Consider the following 25,735-nt stretch of genomic DNA (forward strand, 5'->3'; position numbering starts at 1 on the left):
GTTCTTCCTGAGGACTCCACCTTCCCTGGCTTCCCAGGAATTACTGGAACCTCTTTTAAATGGGGTCCTATTTTTAGATTCATGTGCGCCTGTATTCTTATTATTCTCTCTCAGCCTGCCTGATTTTTCCCATTTCAATGACAAAAGTCTGTACAGAAGAGACAGTATTCTCCTCTTATCTTCTAAACCCTCCCACTCAAAACAGTCAGCTCCCAATAAGATGACATGCTTTGGCCTCTAAAAAAGAACTAAATCAAAGACAATTCATTTAATTGGCCACAAATTCCTAAGAATTAAAGACTCCGAGAACCAGCCACACATTGCTTCCGGTGTCTGTCATAGAATTATTATGGGGCTCACAGGAGCAGAGAAAATGAATACTATACACTCCCCACACCCCAGCACAAGGGACATGCTCAACACTATCTTTACACCATGGAGCTGAAAGCCTGCTGGCATTCTACTGCCAGATCCTAGGAGACACAGGAAGCCTCAGGAGTCCCCAACATCCTCCCAATTGCTCATAAAAGCATGTTTTGCTTCTGCAATTCCTTCAACATTCCCTAACCTAAAATGATGAGATAAGGCCACTTGTGCAGAAGCTTGGGAGCTTTTGTTTGGCCTCATGAAACCAACAACCCAGTATATCACATTCTGTTGTGCCCATGGGTGAGGCTTATACTACAGTGGCCTGCTGATCTCAATGGCAGACATTACAGGAGGCTCAACAGGACTGGCCTTCTTTGACTGAGTTGTACTATATCTTTATATAAACACCACCAATTTGGCAAGAGGGCTAACTATTGATTCCAAGAGGACAAGGAAACCAGAGGGTGGCTGTATGACAAATTTCCCCCTTTTGATAATAATGAGGCTAAATTAAAAGTAACATACCAGAAATACCAGAGTTGAACTATATGACACCTTGAAAGACAAAACATACAACTGCTGAGTTTTTAATAGGGACTGGCATATAATTATTTAGAGTCACAAAATTGAGTATGACCTGTCCAAGGGATCCATACCATAAAATTCAGGAGAGTGGATGAGTTTGTCATTCCAATGGGCCCACAGGGGTCTCTAAGAAAAATGGAGATGGACATATTACCTAGCCAGGCTTAGGAAAGGTTAACTCTAAACTGAAAATAACTAATGAATCTAATGTTTTACCTACCTTAGCTATGCTCATTCTCTACTCCTGGGGATGAGAGTAAGTATTGCTACTATGTACATTTACCAAGTGCCAAGTGCTGTCCTAAGGTTTTCACATACATTAATCCACTTAATCAGCACAAAAACCCCGTGAGGCAGGTTCTGTTATTATCATCAATTTGCAAATGAAGAAACTGAGGTGATAAAGAACCTTCATCTGCAGTAACATAGTAAGTATTGAAATCTAGGATCATGAACCTAAGAAATCTGGTTCCAGAAACTGTGACCTTAACTATCATGCTACTCCTTTCAGTATTGATTTTTTTTTTTCAATACCAGGGATTGAAACTAGAGGTGTTTAACCACTGAACGATATTCCCATCCCTTTTTATTTTTTATTTTCAGACAGGGTCTCACTAAGTTGCTAAGTTGCTGAGGCTGGCCTAGAACTTACGATCCTCCTGCCTCAGCCTCCTGACATTCCACTGCCAGATCTTAGGAGACACAGAAAGCCTCATGAGTTCCCAACATCCTCCCAATTGCTCATAAAAGCATGTTTTGCTTCTTCCTGGCCTTCTATCATTCCCTAACCTAAAATGATGAGATGAGGCTACTGGCATAAAGCCTCTGGGATTACAGGCATGAGTCACCAAGCCCGGCTCACAGTGTTGATATATCAGCTACCTTTTATTCAGTGTCTATTAAGTTATAGGGATCAGGCTGATGCTTTACATACATGATATTTAATTCTTAGCATGACATTTCAAGGTAAGTATTACTATCCACATTTCATAGATGAGAAAACAGAGGCTTAAGGCAACACACTCAAGGTCACACAGCTATGAGTGGAAGAGACAGGTTTCAGACTCAAGTCTGTCTGGCTCAAAACTCTGAGCTCTTTCTACTAAGTCACGAAGTTTCCCAAGGAGCTTTCAACTGGATCTTTCTTTGTTCTAAAGACTGTCTACCACCCTGTATTGCTGATCCACAAACTGTTTTCTTGTGTGTCTTTCCTCTGACTTTTTACCCATGTGTGAGGAGCCCTCCCAACTCTTCCTTCAAAAAAGACCCAACCACCACCAAAGGTTCTATGCAGCCTGGGCCAGTGAAAAACACACCAAGGGACCGTTTGTTAGTTTCTCAATAAGAGTAGGTTGAGCCACGGGGAAGGGAGGCCAAACCTTGCTCAATTCCAGATGCTACATCTGGGCAAAACCCTCCCAGAGGGAACAAACAGCTTCCAAATATGTCCAAAATGAATGAATGACACACTGGACCCAGCAAGTCAGGGGTTCTCCTTTCTGGTAATTTCATGCTTCTTCTTACTTCTCCTCTTAAGGTCATCCCATACTCAAAAAGAGGAACTTTCTGGTCTTCCACCCTGTTCTGATTTGCAACCACAGCTATAACATTCTCCATAGCCAATTGAATCTGTGCTTTTCAACCCAGAGCTATCCCGTGAGACTGGTGAACAACTCTGAACTCAACTCCAGAGAAGGAATCCATCAGCAGTAGGTGTCATAAATGCTGATACTGTGTAAGTTCAAATACTGGGCCTAAGGCCAAGAACATGGACTCTACAATAATTTCTCTTTAATTAATTGTGGCTAACCTCCCACTGAAAGGAGTATTGCAGGTTGAATGTCTACAAGATTCTTGAGATAGCTAAGTCCTGTTCCCCCAAATCCCAACAATAATACAACTCATGAACAAATAATTAAGCAGATTTATTTTTCATTGTACCCCCTTAATATACTGTTAATTTAAAATTGATGAGAATAGGACATTATCTTGTTCTTTCTATTCCCAGAACCTAGATCGATATCTAGTACATAATTAGGTCCCAAAAATGTGTGCTGAATAAATCACTATAAATATATATGTTTTTAAATTCCTCTCTACTCTCTGAAATCTGAATAAAACTGACAATACAAAGGAAATCTCCCCCTTTTTCTTTCTGAGTTTCTTCACTGTTGGAAATTACAAACATTTTCAGTCTCAAATATCACCTCTTTAAAACTACCCAAATCTCTTCCAACAATCCTGACCTCTCTTTAAGCACTGCATATAGCTGTTCATTTTCTGTCAATTACTAAAAACACTTGCTTCAATATCCTCCATGCATTTTAAAACTTAACTTCCAAAAACCAAATTTCTCATATCCTAGTCCTTCAAAACCGATTCCTTCTTCTCACTTCTGTATTTCTGTTAAGGTACCATTAATTTACTAGGCACTAAAATCTAAAAATAAATTCCCTGGATCTCTTTCTTTTGTGTTTCTAAGCTCACTGAAATCTGAATCCCATCAGTCAGCAATTCCTGGAGGTGCTTCCTACACCAGGTGCTGTCCATCTGTCTCTAGACTGTAAGCTCCAGGAGTGCAGAGAGCAGTATCTGTCTTGCCTGGCATGTGTCTGGCACAGGGTCAGAGCATAATACATATTCACTAAGAGGACGGAAGGATAAATTCCTATTCTTTCCATTCCTACCATCCTACCCTAATTTAGATCCTTATTATCTACTGCCATAACTGGTTTTCCTGTCTCAAATTTCTTGTCACTTAGCAAACTATCACCAGGTTAATCTTCCTTAAGTAGAGTTCATACCTAAGCCTGGACAATAAGTTATTCAAAGTTTCAATGCTTTCCAGTGTCCACGACATAGGACCAGATCTCTCAGTCAAGAGCCAGGGCTTTGCATGATGTACCTCCCTGTGCCCAATTCCTCCATATCCACTTGTACCCCAGCCAAACCAGTGTAGTCCTAATACCCCAAAGAGCTGTGAATTTTCCTCCAGCTGTGCCCCTTGTGTCCAGAACAACTTCCCCTGCCTTTCTTTCCATCTATCAAGATCCTGTTCTCATGAAAATTGAAGGGAGATCTGAGGAATAGAAGAAAGGGATGAAGGGGAAGGAGGACACTGTTTCTCACTGTTTCTCTGGCACAAAAAAGAGAAAGATGGGATCACGGGTCAAGCTTTGCCATGGGAAATACTGGGGAATGATACTGACCAAATTATATTGTAATATTGTGTGCATGCATGAATACTTAACAACAAATCCCACCATTATGTACAACAATAGTGCACCCATAAAAACATGTGAGGGGAAAAAAGAGATCCTATCTGTCTTCTTCTGAGCCTGGATCAAATCCCATTTCCTAGCTGAAGTTTCCTGATCACAGCAACTATGCATCCTTTCTTCGGTAGCACGTACTTGATGCTACCACATATAGCCTTACACTGAAGATTTGTGTTCTTGCATTCAGATATGATTTCTTCCTGATTTAGTAACAAATCTGAATGGGAAAGAACCACTATTTTTACTTCTGTGACTCCCTCCTATAAGAATATAGAATAAGACCTTTAAAATGTTCAACAAATATTTGTTGAGGAGAAGGAAAAGCAGGAGAAAGAAAAGATGTTGACAGTGGGTTATCAAATAGCATGAGACCTCTGCAAGGAACACAGCAGGAGAGCAACATAGAAGTATTTCTCTAAAAATGCAATAGAAAAAAAAAAAGCTACCTCAAAATAAAACAAAGAAATGAGCTATTAAAAGTAAGAGATCAAAACCAAGTGAGCTGTCTGAAAGGTAATTTACAGCAAGTCTATGTAAAAAAGAAAAAAAAAAAAAAAAAAGCAACCAGTGCATTATCAATTAGAATCCTGCTGGGTAATATTAACACAGATTCCACTTAAAAGAGACAATCAAAGGCTCAGCAACAAATAGGAATACATTTATGCTCTTCAAGGAGCCAAAGAAATTGCAAGAACATTTTCCCTAGAAAGGCTTCCTACCCTCACATAATATTTTATCTCTGCTCTTAATCAAACAGGCTGACAGAATTTCAGACACTAACAGAGTCTCAAGGATGGGGAAGCCATGTTACCTATCTTAAAACAGAAGAAGGCAGAATTGAATAATTGGTACAGTTCTGTGTGCAGCATCTCTCACTGTTTCTCTGGGAGAGAAAGAGAGGGATGGGACCATTGGGTCAGGCTTTGCCGTGGAGTCGAAGCTGTGTGGGCTTTAATGAGGCTGTCTGCACTGAGCCAGTGTGGGAGAGGACAAAAGGTGAGCAGAAGCAAAGCAGAAGAAGCAGCAAAGCCAAAAGAGCGACAGGATAATGGTTTCCAGGGGAAGAAGTTGTTCAAGAGAAGATGAAAAAAAGCAGTTCCGCAACATTTGTCCCTCAATGCAGTCACTTAAAACTGCAACAGAATGCCCAACCTAACCCCGGATGAGAGGCTGCAATGGAAGCAGGGTGAGAAACTGGCCTGGAAAAGGGTGGTATGAGTCCATGTGGACTGCATTCAGCCCTGGTCAACCTGTCCCATCCCAAGTAGAATAATTTCCATGGCCCTGAGACGTGTCTGTCCAGAGCTGCTGCTGGCAGCTGCTCTCCTGGCAGCACAGAGAGACAAATTCATGGCATTGCTGGGCCAACAGCTGCTACAGCTCCGGGGGAGGTGATGAGTGCCCGCTGAGATGCTCTGGGCAGAGAATGAACTATTCTGGGACCAGTCCTAGAGTCAGCAAAATCAAGGCTACAGTTTAATGGCTGAATGAAAATACAATTGCCACTCCAGAGATCCAGGAAACCAAGAGTCCTTTCTCTGGCCCAGCTTCTTGGACTTCAGTTGATTACTGCCCTCACATTTGGCTCCATTTTTTCTATTTCCAAGGACATGACTTGAGTTTCGGTCCACATTAACCTCACCACTGGGCAGCCATACCTTAATAACAGGTCTTCCTCCTCCAGTCTCTCCACTGCAATTGAGCATATGCATTGTTGCCATAGTAACCTTTCTAAAGCACATCCATCATTATGTGCCTTGCTCAAAAATTATCAATGGCTCCCCTATGCTGACAGAATAAAACCCAAACCCCATCACATGGTATTCATAAACCTCTGAAATCTCCAGAGTCCTACCAACTTTTCCGGGTTAATTTCACTATCATGTTGATGATTCTTGTTCTTCAACAAAACAGGTAAATTGTCCACCTGCTTTGAGTTTTTTACACCTCTGGGCCTTTACTAACACCTTTCTGTCTAAAATGCTTCTTTCTCATTTCTTCATCCTCCTTTTACAACTTCTGCATTGTCTCAATTATAGGGAACTTATAAGATCAATACCTAGTATTGGCACTTTCATTTTTCCATTTCTTATACATTGAACTTCACCTTCATGAAGTTCTCCCTAGTCCTACAACCAGAACAAAGCCCTTTATATGGCTGGGTGGCCATGTTCTTTTGTGCACCTGCCCTTTCACAGATCACAGATGAATATTGTGGCAGATACTGCTAACTGTTCTCCAATACATTTCCCCTACTTTTATATATTAATAGAAAACTCTGCTTTCTAATCACTCAGAGCAATAACTACATTTCCCAGCCTCCCTTGCAATTCAGCATAACCACGTGACCAAGTCTGGCCAGCAGGGTGTAAGCTGAAGGCATGTATGTGCCACTTCCAGACTGCATCTTTAAAGAATAAAGACATATTTTCCCTTTGCCCTGTTGCCTTTCCAGCTGGTTTGAATGGGGATATAGTGGCAGTGAGCCATCTTGAGTCATACAGACAAGGACAGCTCTCTGGAGACGGAAAAGGAGCCTGAAACAGTTCTGGATAGCTAACACTCAAACTATTACATGCAGAGAAAGGAAACCTCTATCATGTGCAAGTTATTACTCAGTGTCTGTTACAGCAGCTACGCTTATATGTTAACCAAATCAGACATACCTAAAATACCTTTCCTGTGACAAAAGGCCAAATTTTCTGTTGCCAAAAAATGTGTCAAGTATGGCCTGGTGGTGTCACTTGCCAAATGCCTGTTTGATTTCAACAGCAAGGTTCTCTATGCAGCAATGCTTGTACTATGCAAGCACCTTGGTTACTCAACACAAAATGAGTGGAAAATGGAAAAATGAAAGTGTTATTTCCTAGTGTTGTATTGAGAAGTAGAGGACTCAACACATAAGATAAAGGTAGAAATCAGCCACGGGGACTCTTCAGATGTTCAAGGGTTTAAGCAGGTAGGTTGTGGGTTTAATTGTGAAGAAAATATAAGGTACAAAATACTGAAAAATTATCAGGTGAAATATAATTCAGAATTTCACATATGTACTTATAATATTACAATCCACCTGCTCCACATAAAACTGCAGTTAGACTTTCACCTGTTTGACTTATCTTAAGGAATAAATCATGTATGAAAGTAGGGTGTTGACTGGATCTCTCTTATCCAGCTTCTTAGCATCTTGTCTATATTAAATGCACTTATATGTATGTATCAACTCTTTATTAGGCTGTACCATGTGAAATTGTTATCACGTGACCACATTTGATCACTTAAAAACAGGAAATTAACAGATAGAAAGCTCCTGGGCTTGGGGATCACATCTCTGCATCTCTCATGATGCCTTATACATGAAATTATCGATAAGAAATCACTGGGAAGAACTTTTATCAGTCTTCTACTTGAAACATTTCTAGTTCCATCAGACAACACTATCCTACAGGTGTTCCATCTTTTTACCTGCCTGGTAAGGGGGAGAAAATCTAACTCTCTTTCTTTTGAAGTAAGAATTCCAAAGCTTATTTTAGTCTCCAAAGGAATCAGCACAGTGCACAGTACTCGGTAGGTTTATAAAAAGGTATGTTGATTATGTAGACTAACTCAGACTAAGACCAGAGGGAAGTTATTGGTATAAACCACCATAATGTGATGGACAGAGGAGTGGAGAAGTCCCCCTCTTCTAGGTTCTCGTACCACCCTGTACTTTTTCTTCCCTTAATACCTACCCCACTTTAAACAATATACCTAATGGAGTTATCTGATTAATGCCCATTTCCTCATTCTATTGTAAGTGCCTTATGGACGGGGTAGGGCTTATTCACTGCTATATCCCAAGGCATATAAAGGAGTTTAAGGAATACGCAATGGATTAGTTAAATGAATGTGTAAGAAGAACCTTGCCTGGATCCCACACTAGTCCCTACACTCACTCACCACCAAATATCCCTGTCTCCCCTCACCTGTTCATGCTGTTCTCTTTTTCTACAGAAATCTGCCTTTAAAATCTAACCTAAGTCCTACATGCTTCATAAAAACTCTCCTGAATATTCTAGATCCTGTATCTCTGAGATGTATTTCTGATCTTTTATCATATCTATCTATGTCCTACATAACACCAAAGATTTCTTAAGAAGAGCATATTGCTTTATCCTCTGCTTCCTATATTCAAAATCCTTCTTTCCAACCAGATATGACCCCCTATGTATATATACAATACACTTCTGTTGTCTCTTCCAATACTTTGTTCAATACTGAACACAGAACTGGCTCTTAGTAAATATTCATTGGCTATATAAGAAAAAAATAACACAGGTACCAGCTTTATCAAAAGGGAATCAGTTTTCTTGAGTCTTGGAAAAAAAAAAAAAAACCATCCTATTCCTTATATGTGATCTTAAAGCAAGTCGGACTTAGAGATTAACACATCTGTATCCTAATTTATAATTTATAAATGTACTTAAATGAGAATATGATATAATGCTAAAAATTAAATGCTATTTTAAACTTAGGAGGAGCTCACCAACCAAATAAATCCAACTTTAAACCATTTTCTAAAGCAAATGATTCCTCCCCCACGTCTTCATTTATCATATACTAAAATAATATTTTATTATCAGATGAATCTTTTATCTTTTTGTTTGTTTTTAATTTTTTTCCTGTTGAGATAGACATGTGACTCTTATCATAAAAAGAACAGAATTGGGGAAAGATGAGGGACTTTGATAGGAGAAAACATCTGGAGGAAAATCTTATTCTGGCTGGTATTGAGAGTGTCATACATTCTTCTCCATCTTAATTTCCATATTCATTGCTCAAAGCTGGCTTAAAGAGGATAATTTCTGCCTTCTATTATTTGGAGAATATAGAAGAATTTAAAATAGGGGGAATAATATAGACTTGGCATTAATTATTTTTTTAATATGACAATAGCTGATTTATTTATTAGGTATTAATTCTTAAAATTCTCATTCATTTACTCATTCCACAATATTTACTCAGCATCTATTTATACCACATATTCTGCTACACACAGTGGGACACTGAAAAATGAATCAAAACAAGATTGTGTAGTCCACTAAGAGAAGATGATACAGGTAGACTGTGCTGAATGTCCTAAGAATGAATAAAATGTTTTAAGAATTTAGTATATGGAGAATATTCTTTCTTCTGAGAGAATAACTAATGTTTCTTAGGGAGCAGTTTAGATGGGTCTCATGACTTGGGTATGACTTACACACACAGAGATGTGAAAAATGAGCTCATAAGCTCAATTAACAGATAGGAGCCGCCCATTGGAGTGAATGATCTATTTGGCTAATGTATGCTGGACCAGAAACAAGAAACAAGGTGGAACATTAATTGAGCCAGATGTAGAGGGGCTTGAAGGACAAACCAAGAAGTGTGCCCTTTTGTGAATAGACAAACACTTCTTCTATTCTTTTTTTTAAAATATTTGTAGTTGTAGATGGACACAATACCTTTATTTTATTTATTTAAATGTGGTGCTGAGATGGAACCCAGTGTCTCACATGTGCTAGGCAAGCACTCTACCAGTGAGCTACAACCCCAGCCCAAGAAGTATTTCCTGAATTTCAACAGACTCCCCAATCACCTGAGGATCTTCTAGAGTAAGTCTAGGGTGGGGCCTGAGGCCCTAAATTTCTAACAACCCAGATGATGCAGATGGAAGACCACACCACAGATGATAGGGAGTCATTAAAAGTTTTGCAACAGAAACTGTCTCATCCTCAGTTGTGGCTCAGTGGTAGAGCGCTTGCCTAGCATGTGTGAGGCACTGGGTTCAATCCTCAGTGTGTTCCAGTAATTCTAAATCTGATCATATCTGGACCAAGCAGATTGGAATGGGGAGAAGCTGTAGACTTTGAACCTCAATAGTGGCTCTTCACAGGATGGGAAGCTTTTACATCATCCTATTACCCAGGCCCCCCTCCTCAGATTCTCATTTAATTGTTCTAGAATAGGAGACCACACTCTAGAACTGCAAAAAGTTATCCAAAAAGGGCTGGGGTTGTGGTTCATGGTAGGTCACTTGCCCAGCATGTGTGAGGCCCTGGGTTTGATTTTCAGCACTGCATATAAATAAATGAATGTTAAAAAAAAAAGTTATCCAGGAAATTCTGAGATGCAGTCAGGTTTGAAAACCTCTGCTATGGATAACAGAGTAGGTATTGCAATCATTCAATCAAAAGATGATGCTCTAAACTAGAGAACAGCAATGTGAACAGAGTAAAGGGGTCAGGTGCATAAAAGATTGTAAATGTAGAAGGAATAGACCTTAGTAACTGCATAGATCTAGCTGTTTGGCTATATCATTCATTTCTTATGATTAAAAATGGTTTGATGAGGGCTGAGGCTATGGCTCAGTGGTAGAATGCTTGCCTAGCATGTGTGAGGCACTAGGTTCGATCCTCAGCACCACGTATAAATAAATGAATAAAATAAAGGTCCATACATATAAACATATTTTTTTAAAAAATGGTTTGATGAAATGGTTGAGTACAGAAACTGGACCCAGCCAGCCTATATTTCAATTCCAGCTCTACGACTTATTAGGGATATGTGTATGTGATCTGGATTAATTTTCTTAAACTCTTTATGTTTCAGCTTCCTCACATGTAAACAAGGAGTAATAACAATCCAAACAAATGAAATTATGTGCATTCAGTTAGCTGACATACATGCAAAGCCCTTAGAACCATGACTGACACATAGAAATGGCTATAAAAGTCTTTACTGGCCAGGTGCAGAAGCTGAGGAACATAAGTTCAACACCAGCCTCAGTAACTTAGTAAGAACCTGTCTCAAAATAAAAAGTAAAAAGGATGTGGACTTACTCAGCAGTAGAGCACACCTGAGTTCAATCCCTAGAACTACAAAAAAAGTTTACTGTTATTAGCATGGCTCATCCTCTAGTCAGATCTCTACAAGATGGAGAACTACACATTACATGTAAGATTAATGTGAAAAAGGGAAAGTCCTTGAGGCTTTTGATCAATTTGAAGTCATTGGCTCATGAATCCAACTGGATCTAAGTGGCATCTTCAGTCTCCCTCCACCCCAGATCCCACTCTCAAGGACTTTAAAAGCAAAGGTCATAACCATGGAGTCCATACTTGAATTGCTGGTCCTTGGTGCTACGTGTCTTAGCCAGGAAGCGCTCTGCCAGCTTTTCCAGGTTGCGGGAGTAGTCCATCTCAATCTCGGCCTTCTTCCGGAAGAAGTCCTGCAGGTCCTGCAACAGCTGCACCCGGAGCTCACACTGCTGGTCCAGGCATTTCATTTGCTCTGTGAGCTGAGCCCGGATCTCTGCCACAAAACAAAGGAAAACAGTCAGATGGACAGCCCTGAAAAACATACTGCACACCCTGATCATTTTCTTGTTTCCTGTCCCCTGGGGAATTCAAAGCCCTTCATCAAAAAGCCTAAAGTCTAAACTGGCCATATAATGTGAGGCATATCCCCTAACTCCAACTCTTTATGGACCATTGATGAACACTGTGAATCAGAAATCTGCTGAATAATTTAGGAGAAATATTTATTGGACATAATAATATTCAGAGCTAAAATTATTAACCATTTTACTGAGTTTCTGACATAGTGCCAAAATTTGGATCCTCCTCTAGCAAAAGAGTCCAAATAAATTATTGACCTTATGAGGTAGGTACTACCATATTCCCATTTAAAAGATGAGAATACCAAGTCTTGAAGAAGACAAGCTAGTAAGTAGTAAATCAGGGGTTCAAACCCAGACAGACTAACTTTACTTTTCATACTTTTCCCCATCATTTCAAAATGTCTTTCAGCATCTTCATATACTAAGATGAGGGTCAGGATATTTTAATGGTGGTAGAAAGGGACCTGTCAAATGGTGACCATCAAGAACGAAACAAGCACCATGACTTCTGGGCAAGCAAACCATTCAACATCAATCATTTCATAGTTTTTAATGTCACAGGATGTAATTGGGAACTGGGGTATAACTAGCACTTGTGAAGCCCTGGGTCTGAACCCCAGCACCAAAATAAATAAATAGCTTTAAAAAAAAAAGAGTTGACTTGAAAGAGATCTTTTTCACAACAAATACCATTTATATCTCTGCTGCTTCATCCTCATGGAAGATGCCTCAAAGCAGCTGTTATGTCAGAGCTAGAAACATTACTGATTAAGCTCTAGCCTGGCAGATTTCTGGCTAGTCTGTCCTTGTACAGGGCTAGCACACACTGTCTCTGTGGAACTGCAGCAATGGCAGCTCCAGATGCAACCAGATCTGCCTTGAATGCAACACTGCATGTTTTACTGACAAGAGACCTGGCACTCCCGGGAAGCAGCCTGCCAACACCAGAGTGCTTTTCAGCTCAGAGAAGGCCTGCAGCGTGGATCCTGCTGATGCTATGTCCCAAGCGCCATCTCAGTCAGAATGGAGCCATTTCTTTGATCCCTTCCCCCCGTAGGCATGCTCAGCTCCAAGTATATTAGGATATGACGGTGAGCTGCAAATAACTCAGTGGCAAATCTGGTACTGGGGTCATAATGCTAAAGCAACAAGGATGGGTAAGGGTGCAATTGGCTTTGCCTTGGCATAGCTTGGGAGCCATAATCTAGCCCCATCTTCATTTTGGTTTTCTGTTTCTATAGCTATCAGTATGCAACATACTCATATCTGATCCTTTGTGGGAGATCCGGCAGTTCATCCTCTTCATCCCCAGGCCTCCCCCTTGCCAACCACAACGTCACCCAGAACTACAGTAACCTCACCTGAACTGAAACTGAGCACCAGAGGATTGTTTCAAGCCGACAGAAGGCTGCACAGAAAAGCCACCTAGGTCATCACTCATCAAAGCTCTCTTGTTCTGTGTATTTTGGAGTCTGATTACAAGGGTACTAGGGGGAAAGATCTGCAGAGGTCATGTCAGGCACCTGGTTTTTGCCAGGGATTTCTGAGTCTCAAAGGTAAAGCCCTTGTCAAGACTGCTTCCTAGAGGCATCTGGCCCCCTTCTGTCTTAAAGAAAAGCTAGCAGTGGTAGCCATGCGGCAAGCAGACTAGGTAGAGGTAGCATCCAAAAGACTCCTTGATAGTCCTTAGAACTTGTTCCTTACCTAAGAACTACCTATTAAGGTAAAATGGCTCTCTGGATACCTAATCAGGAGCAAAGGTACAAGGGGAAATGGAAGGGGAGTGAGGCTGTTAGGCCCCTGAGGGTCACCTATGTTTCACCCAAAACTTTGCTTCAGTAATCTCACTAACTAAGGGTAGAAAGGAACATAACAGATTGTTCTAGAAACTCTAGGCAAAGTCCTATGATACCCATGAAGTTCCAGAAGTAGGCCACTCCAGGGCTGTTCTGTCCAAGGACCAAGCACATCATAGGGGACCTCTAAGACATGTGAATTAGTCTAAGACACCCACTAAGCACACCTAGCCAGTTGGATTCCCACCCTGACTTTCTCAGTGAGTGGGCAGCATAGCACAAACTGCAGCCCATCCTCAGGCACCCTCTCTGGACGCTTCTGGGAAGGGTGACTGTGTTTACTGGACACATTATATAAACTTGCATATACATTATCTCATTTAATTCTCAAGCCTAATCTATAAGGTATCTCTAATTATCCCAACTGCTCAGAAGAGGAAACTGAAATTAAGAATCAGTGAGTAATATACTAAAGGGTCACATAATTAGGCACATGGCTAAAACTAAATTAATGTTTGTCTGATTTATCAAAGAGCTTGATGATGGGGCAGAGAAACAAAAGAAATAGAGCCCCAGCGTGGAGTCTCTATAGTCATTTCTGGGTAAGTCTAGGACTATGGCTCTTGGCCCTAGATTATCACCTTCCCCACCTACCAGTTGAGGGGTAATTCGGAATCCCAGCATCGAGTGTGCAGTAGTCCATGAACTCATGAGCTAACCCATATTTTGACTAATCCACAAATGGATTGGATCCCTTCCATGCTTCTTCCTTCCAGGACAGCTTTGAAGGAAGTGCTTTTCTTGTCCTGTGGTGTGTCAGTATGTCCAGAGGACAGAGAAAGGGAGAAAGCGATATCCACACCCCAATTCAGGAAAAGAAGAGGCTCTGCTAATAGATAGCACCTGCCACTGTGACTTATGTGTGATATGACACCACTGAGCATCTTCCCTCCCCCACAACTCCCCTCGAAGGAGAAGCCCCCTTTGCTACTGGCCTCAGAACATCCACACAGCAAAATTAAGGGACACTCGAGCAACCCCCACTCCAAGGCCTACAGCTCCAAGACAGAACGGCTGTTCTATCCCAAGCAGAATGTGTCACTTCAGGCTTTGCTGCTGCCACTACTATTGCTGCTGTTGCGAAGATAAACAATGGTCCCCAAGAAGGCAGCTGTGCCAGCCCCGGTCCTCTGTCCATGTATATAAGGGGCAGAAAACAATAGGCCACTGAATGCCAACACGCCTGGGCCGTGTGCCCAGACTAGAGGCCACTCTGCACCCTGGCCTACCAACAAGCCACAGGGGCAGAAAGAAGAAAGGGGCAATTTATAAAAACATGCAGGAATGCCTCCCAGTTCCCTTGTGTGCTCAGGCAAGTATGCACGTGCACATGTGTGCACACTCCAAGACACACGGCTCACACCACCCACACTGTGCTTCACCACGCCAGTTCAAGAAGGCTTTCCAAATCCACTTCACAGTTGGATGAGAAGTCCTAAGAGCTGCAGGGATGATGGGGCCCTTGGAAGTTCTTTTCCTAGAATTGCATGGGAAAATATCAAGCTTTTACCTTCTATAAGCAGCTGTGACTTGGGAATATGAAAAATTCCCCCAGCACCAACTACCTGGAGTCCCATGCCAAAAATGACCCAATAGAGCCTATTTGTTCAGTAAATCTTACTGACCCATCCTGTATGACAGGTACTAGATGATGGTGACAAAAGAGAACAAGACAGTGTCGAAGCCCTATCCCAATGAAACATGGCTTGACAAAGGAGAAAGACAAGAAAGCAAGGAAAGTCTTGTTTTTGCTTTGAATATTCTTTACTATAACAAAGTTCCAACCCGAAGACCTAAGATTTAAATATCATCAACAGCAGAAAGAAAAGAAATAAAGCAAAAACCTCCTTCTTGCCAGGCATGGTGTCACATGCCTGTAATCCCAGCGGCTCGGGAGGCTGAGTGAGGCAGGAGGATCACGAGTTCAAAGCCAGACTCAGCAATGGTGTGACACCAAGCAACTCAGTGAGACCCTGACTCTAAATAAAATACAAAATAGGGCTGGAGATGTGGCTCGGTGGTTGAGAGCTCCTGAATTCAATCCCCAGTACAAAATAAAAACAAAAAACTCCCTCTCTCCAAAGTCTAGTGCCCTCTCTTTATTCTGTTTTTTTTTTTTTTTTTGTCTATTTATTTGTTTTATTTTTCAAATAATATCTGAATAAAAATTTAGGTTCATTTGCAAGAGGCACCAAAGATTTTTAAACAGGTTTCTTGAGAATGCGAGTTGACCTTTGATTGGTGTTTCATTCAAAGAATTCAAGTCAAAATTTAACCTCATTATTTTGCAATTAAGATAATCGTGTTGGTTACACAACCTAATGAATATACTAAAAAACACTGTGCTGCACACTTTAAAAAGAATAAATTGCATAGTATATGGTTTATATTTCACTAAAAAAAATAGTTTTAGAACTTTAACAACCACACAGCACATTCTGTTGAGTACCATCCTGCCAACTAAAGGGGAAATGGCCCCAATAAACAGGCACTGAAAGGAGGAAGGATTCTTGGTTTCTATTTCTCCATTCCAATGAGTTAGATCAGTTCAGCATTGAATATTTCTAAAGAAATCTTGGAAGCTGCCCCTCTGGACAACAGGCTTGACAATGACATTGAACTCCACTGGCAGGCAGATCACCATTCCATCATTTCCAAAGGGTGTCCGATCAAAACCTAACAAGGGGTGTTTGTGCATGGTTCCAACCCAGGTTCAGCAGACACACCCAATAAAGCTTCCCTTGGGGACTTCGGCCTCTTTGTCCATACTTGGCCACAGCTGATATCCTAAATACACCTGTCCTGGGAATTTGAAGGAGGCTTATTTCATTTTTGGCAAGATACCAAAGGATCACAGCAAGGTTGCAACAGAAGAAAACCAGCCCTAATAGGATACTGATCATTTAACAAACACAGCCAGGGCCCTGACACACCAACAACCTTATAGCCTCTAAATTATAACACCTGCCAATGCAGGTGGCACCATCCTCTAAAAAACCCTCACTTCAGAGAACAACCAGGAAATCCCTAGGACTCCATGTGGGGGACTGTGTTCAGCCTACTGCTTTCAATCCTCAGAAATAAAGCTCATTTATTTTCCCCTTCCAAAATTCATCTCCGCATTCAGGAATTTTTCTCTAAGTCATGAATCCCACATTTCTGAGGAGAAAATGGGGAAGGAGGGCATCCAGAAAAGTCACAGGCACGTTCTCCCCTTCACCTTGGTGTGCGGCACCTAGGGGCGGGGGCTGTGGCTCCCACAGGCTCTGTTGCCAGCATGGAGCATGAGATCAGCCCATGTTCTCCATTGGGAATCTGTTCTGACTGCCAGTCTTTTTCCACAAAATCTGTCTCACCTGCTTTTAGCCCTTTCACAAACACATGACATCACCTCAGCCATCTCAGGAATATTAATTCCTAGTACCTTTCCAGCAGTGTTATATAAGAAAACAATTGGGGCTTTCATCAGGCTCTACCCTTCATATCTCTTACCAAGATTTCTTATCACCACAGTAATGAGCCCCTCTGAAAACTGTCCCTTAGGAAACAAAATGCCAGAAGGCCCTGCCAAGTTTTGCTCTTCACCCTGCTGCTTTGCCTTTCTTCAAATTTAGTAATGGGAGGGTTCTTACAAACCCCTGATGGACAAATGCAAGAACCAAAACCCAGAGATGTGAAGAGAACTGACCAAGACCACACAGCTTTTTAGTTACAGATCTGATACTGGAACCCTAGTCACAGGGTTCCCAAGCCAATGTTCTTTCTTATTTACTATTGGAAACACTTAGAATACATTCCAAGTGTTCTGATAATACAATGACATAAGTATGTTTGTGGAGAAAAAACAAACAAACAAAAACAAGGTGAAATAATAGTATAAATAAATGAGGTGTACACACAGTGACTCACTTTCAGTGACTGACACTATTATTTATCTGAGAGTAGTCACTGTTCCAAGGAAAGGCCAGAGAGTTACTTTCAGTAAACTAGAAAACAGCAAATATTCTTCCTCAAAGATTGTGTCTGATAATGTTTTTCCTCATAATTACTGAAGAAGGAACAGACACATACTCACAGACATGAGATACTTCAAACAAGGAACTGATGCCTCCAGAATAACTTTTCATTCCTTATATCTATGTCTTCCCCACTGTTGGTTCAAGGGCTTTTGGTAAAACCCATTCCCCTCCTCTGTCCTTTAAAGATGGTGGTCATTACTTCCAGGCCTTGGCTGGGAGCTAAAAGACCTGGTGACAATGAGAGTCTGAGACAGCTGCCACCATCTTGCCATCTGTGAGGGACAAGTCTGTTTGAAAATGCAGCTGGCCCAGAGAAACAGGGCTGAGAGAAGGGGAAAAGGAAATGTGAGTGCCTGAATTAAGTCATGGCCAGAAGCCAGCTCTATCCCTGGAACGTTTAGTCACACTAGCCAACTCATTCACGTTTTGTTTAATCTATTTTGCTTTGGGTTTTTGGTCACTTGCAAACAAAGAAGTCCTAAAGGATAAAGTGAGAGATTCTGAAGTATTCAGAAGTATAAAGATCTCTGTTCCAGAGGAACCTACAATTTAATTGTAAAGACACAATCAAAACATACATTTAAAAAATTTTTATAAATGTAATATAAAAGTTCATGTTATTGTATACTGTAAGCACATGAGATTAAGAATAAATACTATGAGGAACACTTCTAAGAGATAAGAAAGATCAGTGGGAACTAATATTACTGAAGCAAGGCTTCTTGAGGAAGGATCTACTTCTTGAGAGAAAGAAATTTATCTTTTTCGTTTCCTAATGTCTTCCTGGGACCCAAAACAATACCTGGCATAGACCAGGCCTCCAAATTTGTGAAGGAAAGAGAGGAAGGAAATAGAAGTCTGAACAAGTTCTCTGAGGATGAGTGGAAATTTTGTAAATGAAGGGTGAGGAAATAATATTGCAGAGGAAGATAAAACCTAAGCCAGAAGATAGGAATACCTGGGCACTACTTCTTTTTGAGGTAGTGAGGATGGCCTGAGTAGAACACAGGGTGACCAGGGGTCTTGGCAGCCGACAAAGGTGCCAGTGGAGGAGGAGCTGATCTAAAGGCCAGCAGAGTAGTTGGAATTCCAAGCAGCTGGAATGGTGCTAGGGAAAGTTTATGTTATGATGGAAATAATAAACAGATTCACGGAAGATCACCTTGAAGGAGGTCTGAGGCACAGGTCCCTAGGCCTTCCTAATCAAGACCTGGAGTAAGCATTCATGACCAATATTGACTAATGGTAGCCAGGTCAAGATGAGCAGAATACCATGAGTGGAAAATCCCTGCATGTATTCACATTGATCCTTAGCAATGATACATACTTTAGAGCTTGTGATCCTAAAAATAATGGTCCAAACCATCCTGTCCTATACGGTGGTGGGCACACTGGATAGATAAGAGAGACTCTTGGGTTCAAAGATAAGAGAGTAATTTAGCAGGAGGGAAGGGTGGTGTGATCTGAGTCCTGGCCTTACTAGCTTTCCTTTTGACTACAGTTCTCTCTGTTGGGGGGCAAATTTAAACATCTTCAAAACTATCTGCCTTGTGCAGCAGAATTTTCCAAAACTATATTAAAAAAAAAAAAAAAAAAGACCCTCTCTCCCCTTACATGAACTTTGTGTTACCTAAAAACAATGCACACAGCTTTGGAGACAAAGTGACACCAGCTAGTGAGAAGGAGGAGGAGAAAAATGGCCCTGTGAGTTTTCAAAGGACACTCAGTCATCCATTTACTTTCCAGCCCCCATGTGAAGGCAAAGAAAGCAACCCCATAAAGCCGATGAGGCGGGAGGGTGTGCAGGGGGCTAGCTCAATGAACTTTAATCATCGCGATTGCTGTGGCAGGCCGCCGTGGCTCTTTCAAGTGACTCAATAGCAAGTCAGAGAAAAAAGGCTCCCAGAAGAACAAGCTGCCACATCAAATGCCAAAGTAGTAATTTTAGCTCCTAGGCCTTGCCTGAGATGTTTAAGAAACAGAATTGCCAAGGTCCAAAATCTAGAATTAACTCGAACTACAAACTAAAGATGTGGAAGCAGAATATCAACAACTCCTCTGGGAAATAGCACCTAGTGGGATGTCCCCTACTCATGGATAGAAACAAGCTCCAAGTCAGTTCCCAAGGACCACAATAACCCACCAGCACACCCAGCAAATATTTATCTAACACCATCTCTGTGCAAAGATCTGGGTGAGGAATCACTGGAACACACATGAATGTAAGACATTTATACAAGAAAATGTAAGACATTGTCTCACTCTCAAGGAACTTATAATCCAACTGGGGGGAAAGGGAGAATAAATGCAAAAGTACAGTAGTGGAACACTAGATCAAAATAATGGTCCCAGACTACGTTCAGAGAGGAGTATGGGCCTGAGTTAGTCTTGAGGCTTTGAGCTAGACAGTATTAAAGGGAAATGAGAGTGATGGGAAAAGAGCACTGGGGTTAGCAGAGCAAAGGTAAAGAGGCAGCAATGGGCAGATGACACTTAGCAGGCTCTGAGTGCAGCTCTGTGACTTGGAAATCCACACAGAAAGGTATGAAGAGAGACAGTCAAAAAGCAGGCCAAATCTGGGTATGGTGGCACATATACCTATAATCCAAGTGCTTGGGAGGCTGAGGCAGGAAGATCCCAAGTTCAAAGCCAGCCTCAGCAATTTAGTGAGACCCTGTCTCAAAATTTAAAAAAAAGTAAAAAGGGCTGGGGATGTGGCTCAGTGCTTAAATGCCCCTAGGTTCAATCAAAAAAAAAAAAGAAAAGAAAAGAAAAAGCAGGCCAGAGTTAGCAGAGAGGTCCCTGCAGGCTCCATGAGCAGAAGAGATACAAACACAGCCCAACAGGAAATTGAAACTGGACAAACCAAGAGTCTTAGAAATCCGAACAGCCCAAGGAGGATCAAAACCCAGGGAATTTCCTACCAAATAACTCCAGAAAAGACCAAATGCCAATTCAAACCAGTCCGCTCTATCAAAAGACAAGGGTAAACCATATGTTGCTCAGGGCACCAGCAAAAGCAGATGGAAAACAAACCAGATCCATACAAAAATCTAGTCCCTAAGTTCCTAGAGAGCTGGCACTGGAGGATGTATTTCATTTTGTGCAGGACCCCGCTTAACACTTAGTATTGGTAGATTGTTACCAGTTTCGTTCAATAAGCAAGGACCAAGAACCTACTACTAATTGTCAGAGAGGGAGACAAACAAAAATGAGTAAGGAGGACAAGACATTGACTGGACCTGTGAAAGGCCTATGAAGCACCCTGCTGGAAAAGGCAGTTTATTCTCCAGACTGGAGTTCTCAGGAGAGGTCAAGTCTGGAAATAGACATTTGGAAGTCATCATCAAGGAGATGGAGTTAGGAAGTTAACCATGAAAGTGAATGCAGCTGTCTGAAGACAGCACATAGAACGAAAGACAAAGTAGTCCCAGGCGTGGGGCGCCCCATGTAGATGGACAGGGAAGAGGAGATAGAAAGTAGACGAAGAAAGCACACATGAAAAATGTCAATAACTGCAGGGTCTTTGAATGAGATGGCAGACAAAGAGTTCTTAACTTGTGCAATTGAGGGTTTGTCATTATTGAGAAGCTACTCTGCCAGATCCAGTTTATATGTCCCTCCCACCCAAGATGCACACACCTCCTCTTGCTGACCACCTGGAAAACTATGCACTCTGGCAGCTGCAATGGCTGTTCTGGTCCTTCATGACATTGGTGGCTAGCCTGACAGTTTGTGGTCATGAGCATGTTCTGTATGCCTCCCAATCCTATCCCAGGGTTTCCCTGTTGCCACTGAGGCACGAGATTTGGAGGGACCTGTTCAGCCAGAAGCCACATGACTGAGAATGTACAGGAACTGAAGCTCCATCAGGTCAAACTTCCACCAAAAGAATGGGAATTGATGAATTGAACCTTTTCCCTCTTTTCTGGTATACAGATGCAGAAGCTTCTCTGAGATGTCCCTCCAAGCCAAGCAAGCTTCCCTTGAAGCTAAGATCAGCTTCTAAGCAGTGCTTGATATTTGCTTTCCCTCTTTCCCTTTCTCTCCCCCATTTTCTTCTTATTCCTGCTGCCTTGGATTGTTCTCACAAATAAAGTATAAGTTTCATTTTCTAGGAAATCTGGACTAAGACATTTGTCATGTGCCAGGCACTGTCCTTGAGGCTGGGTAGACATTCCCTTCCTAGATGCAATTCTTATTGCAATGAAAGTACCTACTCAGCAGATCCTTGAGGTCATCCATTACTTTTCAAGAACTCAGTATATATGTTAAGTGATCAGTTGGTTTTAAAAACTGATTTAGTTTACTACAGTTGATCTTGTATAGAAAGGTAAACTTTCTCCATAAAAGTTACAGGCAGACACATCTTATATATTTAATAGTAATCACAAATGCCATTTATTAAGTGATCACTATGTGTCAAGCAGGCCTATATCAAGTCATTATTCAAGTATAAAAGTACATTATCTCAATCCTCAAAATACCCTGGGGAGATAAATTTGTAGTAAAGTAGAGTGGTTAAGAGCACAGATTCTGCCAAGTATGGTGGTGCTCGCCAGTAATCCCAGCATCTTCGGAGGCTGAGGCAGGAGGATTGCGCAGTTCAAAGCCAGCCTCAGCAAAAATAAGGTGCTAAGCAATTCAGTGAGACTCTGTCTCTAAATAAAATACAAAATAGGGCTGGGGATGTGGCTTAGTGGTTGAGTGCTCCTGAGTTCAATCCCCAGGTCCCCACCTGCCTCAAAAAGCACAGATTTTCTGCATTCCGAAAAACCTGAGTTTTAATTTGAGCTTTCCACCTGCTCTCAGTGTATCCTTGAATAAGACAATCTCTCTAGGTCTGTTTCATTAACTCTATAAAGTAGAGTTTGTAACACCAGTCACTCCACTGTTATAAAGAGTAAAAGAAATAATATATATATAATACTTACTATATGGCTGGTGTCTAGTAAGTCCCCTTTTAATTAAAAATCAACCATGATTCCTCCCACTTGACCCTAGATGTGTTGAATTCTAAATCAGTGCTCCTGACCACTCCTCCATATCATGTGTTTATGAAGCTAAGATGTGGTCCCATTTGACTCATTCATCCTGGAATTCTATAAATTCTAGGCTATTAGTTAATAAAGAGGATCCTTGAATTTATTAATAGAAAGCCCTCATTCTCACCATCTTAACTCTGATTGTTTAAGTGTATGTGTTGGAATGGAGTGGAAAAGCAAACACCTTTTTATCATTTCTTCTTAAAGTCCATGCCATCACTTAAGGATGTAATCATCTGGAGAGGTGGCAGAAAAAAAAAAAAATCAAACTAAGGAATCAAACTGGCTAAAAATGCCAGCTTCATCACATAACTAGCTGTGTGACCTTAGACAAGTCAATGAACCTCAACTACTCCCTGTGCATCAATTTCTCTACCTGCAAAAAATTGACTATAATAATACCTATCTCTTAAAAGTTAAAATATTAACTTTCTATAAGTTAATATTTGTAAAGGTAATTAGAATAGTTCCACATATATATTGTAAGAATTAGACAAATTTTTGTTAAATATATAAATAAAATGTATCTCAAGAGCTCTTTGTTCCTGAAGGTATAGAAAGTAATAGAAACTGAATAAACCAAATTAGTGGCTTCTAGCTTTTGCAAGCCAAGCTAGTTCATACACACACACACACACACACACACAGACACACACACACACACACTGAAACAAAAATTTCATGAAAACAATATCCTTAGTATATGCCACAAACTCTGATATTAATTGCCTTTTAAAATGGTGGTTGTGGATCACTAATTTGATTTTATGATCTACTAAAAGGTTTTGGCCTTAAGTTTGAAAAGTTCTGCAATAAACCTCATGGCCACCAAAGGCAAAACTAGAACACAGTCTTCAAACCATTCAGCTCCTTCTTCATGGTTATTATTAAACTAGAGAGGGCCTAAGTTTCACTTCTTGGTAGAAAAAAAACTGCACATTCTTGATCCTCCCTCATTCCCTCCACAGTTCACGTGAGCACTAGAAATTCAGAGAGCACCAAGGAAACAGCAGGCACTTCCTGTGTGCACAACTCATGTTACTGTTGCCCAATCCAAAGCAATGCCATTCTGCATCTGGAAGAGTTCTGGAGCCTATTCTTTTGAGATTCATCTTCCTGGTTTTGAGGGCCAGCAACTATAGTCACCCACTGCACCTTTGGAGCAAAGAAGCTGCTGGTCTAACACAACAAAGCCATGTTATATAATTAGCAAGTGGATTATAACAAACTGGATGAACTTTATTAATGGTTATGATTTTTTTAAAGAGTTCTTATCTCTTAGAGATAAATACTGAAATATCTAAGGATGAATAATGTCTGATATTTGCTTCAAAATAACAGAAGAGTGGGAGTGGGTAGAGGATACAGCTGAAACAAGATTGCTATGAGCTGGTGATTTCTTGAAGCAGGGCAGTGGGTGAGTGGGAGTCCATAACATTATTCTCTTATGTGTGTTTGACATTTTTCCTAATGAGAAAATTTTTAAAACCTAATTAATGGCATGCAGAAAAAGGCTTAAGAGAATCCAGAGTAAATGCAAAGGAATAAGATAAATGAGACAGAAAAACTTCCACAGAACTAAACTTATGAGTAAAAAAGGCACACCATACACTATGAAAAGGTACATAGAAAACTCAACATCAAGACATATGATATTTAAGTTTTTTACTTTCAAAGATCAAGAAAGATTTATTTAAGATGGAGAAAACCGAATTGAGGGGGAAATCAAGTCAGTTTCAGATTTCTCCACAGCACCAATCAAACCCTGAAGACAAGGGAGCCATGTCTTAAAGAATTCTGAAGGAGAGCATCTGTGATCCAAGAATATTATGACGAGCTGAGTCACCGCTCAAGTGTAAAAAAGGCTCATACATTCTCCAACTTGAAAGATCTCAGCGTAGAAAGCACTCATGAAGCCCTCTTGAGAAACAGAAACCCTGTACTCAAGATCAATCAAAACAAAACCAGAGGAACAGGGTAGAAGGTAAAAGAACAGGCAGTTAGATGCAATACCAAGACCAAAAAATGGGAGTATGCAAGTTGAAATGTAAATGCTACAAACCCTGGCAAGGGGGAAACAGATATACTAAGCTCCGAACACCAGGCACTAGGGAAGTGTAAAAACATGAATCACTGAATCCTTCTAGGCAAGAAACCAGCCAAACCATCTCAAAGTGAAGAAATAGCTAAAAATGTAGTTACATATATTAATAGCAACTTCAGCCTCCTAACGGTTTTCATAATTGTATTCTTAACCTTAGAGAGAACTTGAGAAGCTATTATCTTTGGTGGAGAAGAAACATTATCTGAAGCTCAACAATTTCTTCAGTTTCACATTAGTTTCCTTTCCTCTATTAAATTCAGTAAAATGAAATTCAATTATTTTTTATTTCTAAAGCACATATGGTATAATGCCATTCCTATAAAATTATTTTGCTCTCACCAGCCACCTTCTGCTGATATATAGCACTAACTACTCACACTGGAAGAGAATGTCCATGTGGCCCAACACCAAATCCTTTGCCCTTCTAACCTGCCTGCCTGGTCCCAGGTCCTCTCCTAGGTTTATTTGCCACCTACAAGCCAGATCTTACCCCTTCTTGCTTACTCAAGCCCTTCTAAAATTATAGGTATCATTTTTTCCTCTCCAGTGGATCATTCCCATAACAAACAAATATGTCATATTCCCTCCACCCCCTGCACACTTTTTTTTTGGGGGGGAGGGGAGCAGGAATTGAACCTGGGGTGCTTAAAACCACCAAGCCACATCCCCAGCCCTTTTTATTTTTTATTTTCAGACAGGGTCTTGCTAAGTCATTTAAGGGCCTCAATAAGTTACTGAGGCTGGCTTTGAACTTGTGATCTTCCTGTCTCAGCCTCCTGAGCCACTGGGATTATAAGTGTGTGCCATCATACCCAGGTTCCCATCTTATTTTTTTAAAATGTCATTTTCCTTAATCTCCCCTCTCCTTGTCAACCAGATACCTTTTTATCCTGGTTTCTCTTTACAATGACACTCAAAATGGTTTTCCTACTTCCTTCCTCTACCTTCTCTCTTTGGCCCACTCTAACCAGGCTCTCACTTCTGTCATTCTTGTGGTGGGCAGTAATGGTCACCATCCTGCCAAATACAGCCAGTTCTCAAGACTCTGCTTAACTTCCACCA

At 40.9% G+C, this 25,735-nt stretch overlaps 1 protein-coding gene across 3 annotated transcripts in view; it reads right to left on the bottom strand.

The window, feature by feature from the left end:
- Srgap2 (SLIT-ROBO Rho GTPase activating protein 2) overlaps positions 1–25,735 on the bottom strand; it is a 243,088-nt gene that overhangs the window by 139,045 nt on the left and 78,308 nt on the right. For all 3 annotated transcript variants that reach the window (XM_071600131.1, XM_027934675.3, XM_034636185.2), the window contains exon 3: positions 11,369–11,561. In XM_071600131.1, coding sequence (XP_071456232.1) covers positions 11,369–11,561 — 193 coding nt within the window. The remainder of the gene's footprint in view (positions 1–11,368; positions 11,562–25,735) is intronic.

This window comes from Marmota flaviventris, chromosome 12 (assembly GCF_047511675.1).
Source record: "Marmota flaviventris isolate mMarFla1 chromosome 12, mMarFla1.hap1, whole genome shotgun sequence".
Taxonomy (NCBI): Eukaryota; Metazoa; Chordata; class Mammalia; order Rodentia; family Sciuridae; genus Marmota; species Marmota flaviventris.